Consider the following 11727-nt stretch of genomic DNA (forward strand, 5'->3'; position numbering starts at 1 on the left):
CTTCCATCTGCTTTATACTTAATTGTAAGTATCCACTTGCAGCCCTCTACAAGAGTCCAAATTCCATTGCTATCTAGAGCCCTGATTTCTTCCTCGATAGCCTTCTTCCATGCTGGATATTTCAAAGCTTCTTGAATGGAATTTGGTATCTGTATACTCTCAAGAGCTGAAATATATGTTTTATATGATGGCAGCAATTTCCCATATACTACATATTCCTCAATAGGATGGTTTGTACATGTTCGAACACCTTTTCTTTGAGCAATAGGCAAATCAAAATCATCAAAAACAAGAACAAGAGACTCACGAGTTGAAGAATCCATACCAGTGTGAAATTTTGAAGCAAGAGGCTATGGTTCAAGTTCTTGGTAATCTCTTTTTTGAGTGTCATTCTCTAGATTTTTAGTAGGTCGTCTCCTCCTAGAATAGAGACGAAGTTCCTGATGATATGCATCAAGTTGAGGTTGAGTACACTCATGGAATTGAGACTCAAATGGTGTGTCGTTTGGTCCTGATATGGAATTGAGATTCAGATTTTGAGGACTCAAAAGAGGGTAATGGTGTCGGATTGACACTTTAGAGTGAAATATAAACCGATTGAGTGTCTTGAAGAATGTCCCAAAGCTGAAATTCCCTAGAGTTCTCCCCCTGAATTTCGGATTTGGAAAAATAAGATTGGTGTTCAAAAAAGGTAACATCCATGGAATTGTACATCTTTCGAGTAACATGTGAATAACACTTGTACCCTTTTTTATTAGAAGAATATCCTAGGAAAATGCATTTTACTGATTTGGGATCAAGTTTGATTCAATGTTGTTGGTGTATGTGAACAAATGTTGAACAACCAAAGACTCCAAGTGGAAGATCAGAAGAAAATGATTTAGCATGAGGGAAGGCTTTTAGGAGTACTTCAAGAGGTCTTTGAAATTTTAACACTTGACTAGGCATTCTATTGATGAGATATGTGGCAGTAAGGATGGCTTCACCCAAAAAGTGTTTAGGTACATGATTACTAAACATGAGTGATCTAGCTACCTCAAGTAAGTGTCTATTTTTTCTCTCGACTATCCTATTTTGCTGAGGGGTGTCAACACAAGAACTCACATGAATAATTCCTTGTGTTATGAAATAGGAACCCAAGACTGATGTAAAATACTCCCTGCCATTATCGGTCTTAAGAATCTGAATTTTGCTTTTAAACTGGATGTGAATCATGGAATAAAAAGACTTCAAGATTCCCCCAATTTCAAAATTTTCTTTCACAAGGAATACCCAAGTGGTTCTAGTATGATTGTCTATGAAAGATATGAACCAACGAGCCCCATTAATATTTTTCACTTGTGAGGGTCCCCAAATGTCACTATGAATTATAGAGAATGGATGTGAAGGCTTATATTGAATGCTAGGATAAAATGACGTGTGTTTTGCAAGTTGACATATTTCACAATGGAAAATTTTTGAATTTTTATGGATGAACAAATGAGGAAGCAATTTTTCAAGGTATGCAAAATTTGGGTGACCAAGGTGGAAGTGCCATAACATGACTTATTCTCATTTAAAACAAAAATAAAATTAGAGAAAGAGTTAGAAACAGACTCGGAAACACATTTAGCCACACAGTTCAAGTCACAAGTGAGTTTACTAATTGAAATCAAATTGCAATCTAATTCTGGAACATAAAGGAAAGATGAGAGAAGAAGGTCCTTTGTCTATTGATCCAATTCCTGCCACTTTTGAGAGTGATCCATCTGCTATTCATACTGTAGAGGGGCTTGAATATGGATTGAACTTGTGGAAGATATTGATGTCTCCAGTCATATGATCATAAGCTCCAGAATCAACTATCCATGGTCTTAATTTTCTGGTTGCTGCAATATGAGCAGAGGTAAATCTACCTTGATGTACTAGCATGCTGGTATTCTGTTAGATAGTGGGTTTAGAGCCTAACTCTGATACCATGTTAATTTTGGTGAAGGAATCTCTTATTTCATCAAGAAAATACAGCCTAATACTTATATTAGGTTGGCTGGCATTCCAGTCCATTATTCTAGGAAAGATAATAGACAAACCCACAAAGTTAGGAATCTTAATAAACTGGGAAAGCAACTAAGTAGGAATCAATGAATGCTACTTTATTTCTTAGGAAACTAAATAATAAATCCTAATCTACCAGATTACAGCTTATGAACAATTTCCTAATATATACAAACTAATTCAGCTCCTTTCTACATAAATTAATACCTTAGTTACAATTTTATAGAGTAATATACAATTAATTAATACCTGAGATAAAATTTTAGCACATTCAGACATGGTAGACAATTCCCTTCTCTGAGATGCAGCATCAAACCGAGCTAACAATCTGTTCTCCAGTTCTACAGAGATTATGCAAAAAGATAAAAGCAAATGGGAGACTTGATAAACTTGTCGTGACAAGGTAGGTGAAGCCATTTATAACGACCTTTTTCTCTTTTAGATAAAATTTTTCATCAAAATACACACACAATCTAGTAAAAGTCACTCATTCACTCCTTTATCATTCTCATAGATCAAAAGGGTTCATACCAGAAGAGTGTGATAAAACAGTTACCATACCATTGCAGTACTCCTGAAGATTAGCAACTGCAACTTCCAATCCTCTGCTCGCAGTTGCACCTCCCACAACTGATGGCATAGCCTTTGAAATATCCTCCTCAGCGAATGATCCTAAATCAACAAAAGAATATAGAAGGTAAAAAGTTGTTCATGAAGTAGTAAAAGGCATAAAAAAGCATATTCCAAAAGTAGTATACGGAAATAAGTTCCCTAAGCTAAAATATGTTACAATTTGCCAGTTAAAATTTTGAAACAATTCTTTAGAATAACAAATTCATTATATCACTTTAAATCACTCCTTTTAATTACACATCTGGTAGTCAAAAAACTTGTGTATTTTGTACAATAACTAAAGCATTACAAAAGTAATGTCATCTTACGCAATTTCTGTGCAATTGATGCAGCCTCAGCGACACGGCTGTCATTAGAAAATAGAGGTGAAAGTTCCATCAGACTGCCTGGGTTTCTATTAAACTCCATGAGGTACTGCAAGTGAGAAAATGATAAGGTATTAAAACAGTTTAATCAATATATAGGACACAAAATACACCAACAGTACCTTTATGAGTTCTATGGCTTGACTAGCAGTTTCACGCTGAGCATCTGCACTCTGACAACCAAAATAAAAAACAAATAAATAAATAAATGAATTTAGGAAATGCTATCTAATTTAGCAAAATGAAAAAACCAACTAGTAGTAGCTGGAATAATGAATAAACTTACCTGCAAATGGTCTCCTACTTTAGCAGCAGTCTGCCCAACACTTGAAATACGCGAATCCAATCTCGCAAAGCTGTTGAACAAGCCATCTACACCTTTTTCCAGCTGGAGAAAAAGAAGTAAAACTAACCATAAGATCCAAACTCATATTAGGTTCACATTCACCTAAGAACTTGTAATTGAAAGATCTGAATAAATTTTTCTGATTGTTCACTCAATGCCATGCTGTTATAGTTCAAGTCAAGGTAAAAATGTGAAGTAGGGTGTTTTGAAACAAAAACAACAAGCATTTACTGTTAAGAACAGGCTTTTTCTATTCCGTCTTATTCATAAGAAATTACATAAATATTTATACACATAGTAAGCCTAACTTAGGAAACTCTATACTAGGAAACAGACTAACTCTAGGGATGCTGTCTAAAAAAAACAGCCTTAAAGTTAGGGATAGTAATCAGTAAAATATTTACAGAATCCTATCTGATACACTTAAATATTCCTTAATTAGTAAACTGTAGTCTGACACTCCCCCTCAAGCTGGGAAGTGGATATCATCCATTCTCAGCTTGCTTACTAGTTTTTGAAACAACTTTCTAGACAACCCTTTGGTAAGTATATCTGCTAGTTGACCATCAGTGGACACAAATGGAGTGCAAATTAAGCCACTGTCCAGTTTTTCCTTTATAAAATGTCTGTCAACCTCAACGTGCTTCGTACGATCATGTTGAACTGGATTATGTGCAATATTGATAGCAGACTTATTATCACAATACAACTTCATTGGACCTTCCCACTTGATCTTCAAATCTTCCAAAATAATTTTTAGCCATAATAGCTCACAAATTCCAAGAGCCATCGCCCTAAATTCAGCTTCTGCACTAGATCTAGCCACAACATTCTGTTTTTTACTCCTCCAAGTCACAAGATTGCCTCCTAGGAAAGTGCAATAGCCTGAGGTTGATCTTCTATCAACCATAGACCCTGCATAATCTGCATCAGTATAGGCTTCAAGGGTTAAATTCTCCCCCTTTTTAAATAGGATTCCTTTACATGGCGTGCCCTTTAAGTATTGTAGAATTTGATACACAGCTCTAAGATATGATTCTTTGGGGTTGTGCATAAACTGACTTACAACACCGACTGCATAGGCAATATCCGGTCTAGTATGAGACAAGTAAATGAGCTTCCCCACAAGTCTTTGATATGAACTTTTATCAACTGCTGCATCTTCTAGTGTATCTCCAAGTCTGTGATTCACCTCTATGGGTGTGTCTACTGGTTTACATCCCAACTTGCCTGTCTCTGTCAACAAATCAACTATGTATTTTTGCTGAGATATGAAAATTCCTTCCCGAGAGTGTGCCACTTCAATACCAAGGAAATATTTTAACTTTCCGAGTTCTTTGACTTCAAATTCTTTTACTAGGCATTTCTTTAAATTCTCCATTCCTTCCAGGTCATCACCAGTCACTATAATGTCATCTACATAGACTAATAAAGCAGTCACTCCCCCTGAAGATGAGTGTTTTACAAACAGAGTGTGATCTCCTTGACTCTGTTTATACCCCAACTTGAGCATTACTTTGGTAAATCTTCCAAACCAAGCCCTTAGGGACTGTTTTAGTCCGTACAAAGCCTTTTTTAGTCTGCAAACTACCTGTCCTGTATTTGGACCGAATCCTGGTGGAACATCCATATAGACTTCCTCCTCAAGATCACCATGTAAAAAGGCGTTTTTAATGTCAAATTGCTGTAATTTCCAGCCTCGGTTGGCAGCTAGTGACAACAACACTCTCACAGTGTTCATCTTTGCAACAGGGGCAAATGTCTCAAGGTAGTCTACTCCATACATTTGAGTGTACCCTTTAGCAACCAATCTTGCTTTGTACCTCTCCAAAGAACCATCTGATTTATACTTCATTGTGTACACCCAGCGACATCCCACTGGTTTCTTTCCTCTCGGTAATTTCACCAAGTCCCATGTCTTATTTTTTTCAAGAGCTTCCATTTCAACCTTCATGGCATTTTTCCAATTCTCATCTTCTAATGCCTCGGATACTGTTTTGGGAATGGAGATAGAATTTAGGCTAGTAAGAAAGGCTTTGTCGTTATGGGACAAATTTTTGTAAGACAAAAATAAGTACAAGGGATGTTTTGTACAGGCTCTAATCCCTTTTCTAATAGCAATGGAAAATTCATCTAAATTTTTAGTAGTTTCAGTAGTAGGTTCAGCAATTACCTCAGGTTGTATAGGAGGAGAAGATGATTGAACTTGCACCGGTGCCTTCTTCCTTGAGTAAACCAGTAAAGGACGAGTAGTGTCCTGAATCCCTCTTTGTGATTTGGGTGTATTAGGCTCTGTTTCAGGTTGCTGGACAGAAGCTGGAATGTGAGTGTTTGGTTGCTGGACGAGAGCTGGAATGTGAGTGTTTGGTTGCTGGACAGGAGTTGGAATGTGAGTGTTTGGTTGCTGACAGTAGCTGGAATGTCAAGAAGAAAGAATTCTCTGTCCTTATCTTCTGTGAATAAGATCTCCCCCTGAAGATAAGGACGAGTAAAGAAATTCTCTTGTTCTGCAAAAGTAACATCCGCTGATACATAAAATTTTTTTGTGACTGGATGATAGCATTTGTACCCCTTTTGAGTGGAAGAATAACCGAGAAAGACACACTTGACAGCTCGTGGATCAAATTTTCCTCTATTTTGAGAATGTACATGTACAAAGGCAACACAACCAAATATTTTGGGAGGAAGACTACTTGAAGTACTAAAATCAGGAAAGAATTTTGCTAGAACTTGCATAGGACTTTGAGATTCAAGGACTTTTGTAGGCAATCTATTTATCATATTAGTAGCAGTTAAAACAGCCTCCCCCAGTATTGTTTAGGGACATTTTTTTGGAACAAGAGGGCTCTTGTAATAGCTAAAATGTGACCATTTTTTCTTTTGGCAACACCATTTTGTTGGGGTGTGCTAACACAAGATGACTCATGTATAATGCCTCTTTCTTGGAAATATGGTGAGAGAAACTGATTGAAATAGTCCTTGGCATTGTCTGACCTAAACCTTTTTATTTCAGCTCCAAATTGTGTTTTGATCATGTTGTAAAAGGTTGGAAAGACAGACCTTACATCAGATTTCTGTTTTAAAAGAAATATCCAAGACACACGGGTACAATCATCAATAAAGAATACAAACCACCGAGCCCCAGAAATATTTGAAATAGTGGATGGTCCCCAAACATCACTATGAATAAGAGTAAAAGGAGCGGATGTTCTTTTATTGCTTACCGGAAAAGAGGTACGTTTATGATTTGCAAGTTCACAAACATCACAATGGAATTTTTCAACAGTTAATCCTTTGAACAATGAAGGAAACATAATTTTAAGGACTCTAAACGATGGATGACCAAGGCGGAGGTGATGGAGCCAAATTTGGTTTTTATTGGTTTTAATAGATTCGGATATGAAAGATAATGGTGAGGAATTCAGAGCACTAACTTCTCCACTGGATTCCTCAAGATAGTATAGGCCATTTACTTCCTTAGCATGTCCAATCATCCTCCTCGTATTCTGTTCCTGAAAAAGACATCGATTGTGATAGAAAACCACACTACAGTTAGAGTCTTTGGTAATTCTTTGGATGGATAGAAGATTGGTAAATAGTTTTGGAACATGAAGGACATTTTTAAGAGTAAGGGTTTTGTTTATAACAATATCACCCTGACCAGCCACTGTGATCACAGAACCATCGGCTACAGTTATCTTTCTACTATTAGGACAATGTGTATATGAAACAAATTTTTGTGAGGAGTGGGTCATGTGGTCTATAGCTCCTGAGTCAATGACCCAAGAACTTTTTGTGGGTATATCTGAGATTTTAGAATTTTGAGAAGAGGATATACCTGAAAAAACCAAACCACTAGTACCTATTGAAGGAGATTTTTCCAATGATCCCAGCAGATTCTTCAACTTCTCAATTTCTTCTTTACTAAACTCAACAGATGATTCTTGAGAATTCCCTTCTCCAGTGTTGCTGGTTTTAACAGTTTCAGCCATGTTTCTTTTGAACAAATTCTACAGGCTTGAGGGTTGATCGGGAATGAGAAGTTGCCAGACAAAGAAAAAAATCCCAGAATTTGAGCTAAAAAAACGGCTCGGATACCATGTTAAGAACAGGCTTTTTCTATTCCGTCTTATTCATAAGAAATTACATAAATATTTATACACATAGTAAGCCTAACTTAGGAAACTCTATACTAGGAAACAGACTAACTCTAGGGATGCTGTCTAAAAAAAACAGCCTTAAAGTTAGGGATAGTAATCAGTAAAATATTTACAGAATCCTATCTGATACACTTAAATATTCCTTAACTAGTAAACTGTAATCTGACATTTACCTTAATATTCACTATTTCTTCTCCTCTTATGGTCTTCATACACAGAGGGAAAAATTAACAAAAAAATAGAGGTGTTGAAATTCATCTTTTTTTCTTAATTTTCTTCAAAAAAGAAAGGAGCTTTAAATATCCAAAGGATAAATACTTTTTAAAACAATTTCAGGCATGAAAGAAATAGTTCTTTCTTTGACATTTTTACTTGATGATTTATTTAAAAGAAAGAGTACGAAGGAATTCTGCAGACTAACCTCAGTTAGTGTCTTCCGATGCTTATCATCTTGTGTAGAAACCTCTTTCTTGAGATTGGAGAGTTTTCCATCAATCTTCAACCCATATCACAAACATTAAAACATTAATATGAATCCTACAGATTTCATCAAAACCCATATTACAGAACAGACCTGCTTGCGAAGATCGACCAACTCTTTACAAGAGTTCTTGAACAGCAATAATAGAGCATCTACTTCTGGAAATAGAGATGCAGAGAGTCCTTGTGCAAATTTTGTTGCATCAGAAGAGGTACGGGTATGTCCATTTGGCAGCACATCAGTTCCACCAATACCATGTCCTTCTGCTGAATCTGCTGAATCTTCTTGGAAAGACGGCAGGAGCTCATTAACCAAGTTGCCAAATAATGCATCAAATGAAAAATCGCCCTGCCAATTGACTTCCAATCTTAAACTTATCCAAAGAATTTAATGAGCAAAACAAAAGAGGCTCTGACAATTTTTAATTCATAATATTGAATCATTTTGTGGTTTGATTCATTACCTTAAAGTCATCAATGTTCAGGATGAGTGGGAGATTGCTTACAGAAGAAGATTTTGACCTCTCTTTCATCTATAATTGACACAGATTAAATAAAAAATATTAAGCTAACATTGCAATTAATGTTCTCATCAATAAGCAAAACAGAAGCAAAAGCGTAATTTTTGAGATAACAAAAGAAACAATAATAAAAGCATGCAAGGAAAATGAGATCAATTTAACCTATCCTAGCCCATTATGAAAGAAATAAATAAAGTTTAAGTGAGGAGAAAGCAGTAACTAACTACTTCACTATCTCTAATTTGAGCAAGTATTTTAATTTCTTTAGAAACCAAAAATAAAATACTCTATTTGGTTGTCCTCCACTTTCCCGGAATCCAAATAGAAACAAATGGAAATATGAAACTAACCTTCAATTCAACACTTTGTTACAATTAAGTTAATTTGAAACTAATTAGCATTCAAATGCAAGGTTAAGCATTTCCCAAAAAAACTTGCAGGGTTAAGCACAGATACTCTTTCTGAAACAGTTCATTGAAACATTGCAAAATTACAAGAATTACCCATGCAACAACAAATCTAGGAACATAAATGAGAAGAAAGAATTTTTTTTCCATCTCATGGAACAAGAAAATGGAGAATGATAACCTCAATATCAGTTGAAGAAGCAAAATCTGGATTTGACAAGACTGGAGATGTCAGAAGAGTTTCGACTGATATCAAACAGAATCAATAAATTAGCGTGTCAGAACAACTGCTCTAAGAAATCAGGGGAGGGAGCATCAAAAGCAAAGTAAAGCTATCAAGCCTAGACTCGTAATGTAAATAACAAAGCTATTAAATCTGGACTCAGGATGTGAATTGCAATTCTTCTTTCTTTGTTGAAGAACACAACAGCAGCAGAATCAAACCAAAATGTTGAAATAGGATACTGCTGCTGCCATCATAATGCCTGTTATGTTTCATACATGATCTATTTTTAATTTTTTGGGCGAGTAAATGTGAGATTTCAGTGTCACTGTTTATAATTTATCTGCATAGTTTTAAGGGAATGGATATGATGAATTGACAATAGAAAAGAATGGAACATGTTGAACATGACACTTGGAGAGTTCCAAAAAAAAAAGTAATATCTAGAATTTACCTTCAATCCAGATCGCCTATCTGCAAACTGATCATCATCAATTTTTTTTCTTTTAGAAACTGTTTCCTGCCCTGCAGGACAGCATCTTTCTTTGCATAAGATAGGAATAACATAACCCCATTCTTGACAACCCAAAATAGATATTATCAAGAACAGGCATCGTACAAGGATTGTTCTTTTTATTTTATTTGATACATGTTTATTTTCTTTATTTTTGGGTGGCGGACCTCTGCCAACTATAATTCCTTTGACTTGAAGAGGCATTCATGTCTATAATCTACTGCACGTTTCTAAGTCAAAATACAAAGAGAAAAACGCATTGTAAGTGTATGACTCTTTTCCTATTAACTTTCGCAGGTCGATGGTCGGAAGAAATTGGCAGTGGCTTAAAGGAGGGTTTGTACTTTGTAGTAGTTATGAAGCATAAATGATTTCAACTTCAAAACGAAATTCAAGAATACTTAGCCAAACAGCTTCATATCCCAATCGTACGATTTCTTTCCATGGAATACATTTTCTCAAACACCAAAGAACACATAAATGCTACAAATTGCCAGCATGAAAAAAGTTGTAGCCAATAGATAACTAAAACTGAAACGAACTAAGCCAAGGAATCACTAAATCCCGAAATGGATTCAAAGGAAAGTTGAAAGGCATTAGAAGGAAGATTACCAAGGCTTGAGTGAACTTTTAGCAATCCGATCAGCTGAAAAAGAAAAAGAAAGAAAGTGAGGAGGGAAAGATCGAATTACAACGGAAATATAAAGAAAAAAAGAAAATAACATTAAAGAAAATATGGAAAAAAAAAGACTGGTTATTTTTTATATATCATTCCTTAAAAAAAAAGAAGGTAACTCTTGATTGTTGCAAATCCAATTACAAGAAACTATCATTTCAAGCAAAAGCAAGAGAGGAGCGCAAATACTAACGTTTCCGATGGTAAGTCCGGATATAGTGGGACTGCAGCAAAGAGTCCTGAGAGGAAGGTAGTTTCAGAGAAAAGAGATCTGATATGTGATACAATGACGGAGAAGAAAGAAAATCAAAATGGAGCGAAAATAAGGGAAGCCAATAACTGTGCCGTTTAAAGCTTCAAGGAATATTTCTTATATAAAATATATTTATTTAAAAAAGTGATACTATTTAAATTAATTGTTTTTAAATAAATTAAAGAAAAAATTAGATATTTTTTTTTTGAGGAGAAGTTAATTAAATAATATTACAGTAAGCACACTCACTAGCAACCCTCCTTTATAATAATTATCGCCCTTTAACGAGTAGCCTTTTATTTTCAAAATATTAAGTTGAGGTGGATAAGATTTTTAATAAATCTTTTAATTTTTTTAAAATACATAAGGTTAAACTGATGTACTTACTCATGCGGTACATAAATCAGTTTATTTCATATTAATATGCTAGACTTTATGTTATAATATATTATATATAAGTTAAATTCTAGCATTACGATTTAATTTTTAAAATATTAAAAAGCATATGTCACTAGAAGATTGAAATTATACAGGTAAAATTATTATAGAGAAGTTAAATTATATTTTTTTTATTAAAAAATAATAAATTAATCTTTATATATTAGATTAAAGAGTAAATTAGTCATATTATTAAAAATTTCATTCATTTCTATAGTTAAAAATTTGTCTTTGTACGTCATCATAAGCATCATGAGGACATGTGAACTTTACATATTAATATCTAATTATTCCCTCAATCAAACCAACACATGGATAAAATCTTTAACAAAAAGAAGTAATTTGTTCTCTAACTAATGTATAATAATTAATTTATTTATTTTTGAAATAGCTAAGATAAAATATAACTTAACTTTTAATACAACAATATTCATGATATTTTTATTAAATGATACATATTTTGTATATAAAAACAAATATAAAAAAATTGTAAACAAAACCATTAAAAGCAAATAATTATTAAAAAAACATAAAATAAATCAGTAAAAGTGTAAGGGTAAATGCTACTGTATTAAAAGAGAGTAAATAATTAACTCTTCTATTGGTTGAACTTATGATATGCAAAATAAAAGCAAGTCGTTAGTTAATTCTGACTCATTAAAAAGAATTAATTCATC

At 34.3% G+C, this 11727-nt stretch overlaps 1 protein-coding gene across 3 annotated transcripts in view; it reads right to left on the minus strand.

Annotated features, from left to right (window-relative positions):
• The window catches only part of LOC107942653 (exocyst complex component SEC10b), a 36504-nt gene extending 25795 nt beyond the window's left edge, over positions 1–10709 (minus strand). For 2 of the 3 annotated variants that reach the window (XR_005901054.1, XM_016876357.2), the window contains exons 1-12: positions 10553–10700; positions 10296–10329; positions 9624–9694; positions 9128–9192; positions 8483–8551; positions 8113–8367; positions 7960–8034; positions 3319–3420; positions 3155–3205; positions 2976–3081; positions 2596–2706; positions 2284–2375 (exon numbers count right to left, since the gene is read on the minus strand). Coding sequence is in view for 2 of the 3 variants with exons in the window: in XM_016876357.2 (XP_016731846.1) it covers positions 2284–2375; positions 2596–2706; positions 2976–3081; positions 3155–3205; positions 3319–3420; positions 7960–8034; positions 8113–8367; positions 8483–8551 (861 nt within the window). In the remaining variant the exon portion in view is untranslated. Of the gene's footprint in view, positions 1–2283; positions 2376–2595; positions 2707–2975; positions 3082–3154; positions 3206–3318; positions 3421–7959; positions 8035–8112; positions 8368–8482; positions 8552–9127; positions 9193–9623; positions 9695–10295; positions 10330–10552 lie in introns of all 3 variants that reach the window. The other variant, XM_016876356.2, reaches the window with a different exon arrangement.
• Between the last annotated feature and the right edge of the window lie 1018 nt (positions 10710–11727).

Source organism: Gossypium hirsutum, chromosome A09, assembly GCF_007990345.1.
Source record: "Gossypium hirsutum isolate 1008001.06 chromosome A09, Gossypium_hirsutum_v2.1, whole genome shotgun sequence".
In the NCBI taxonomy this organism is placed as follows: domain Eukaryota; kingdom Viridiplantae; phylum Streptophyta; class Magnoliopsida; order Malvales; family Malvaceae; genus Gossypium; species Gossypium hirsutum.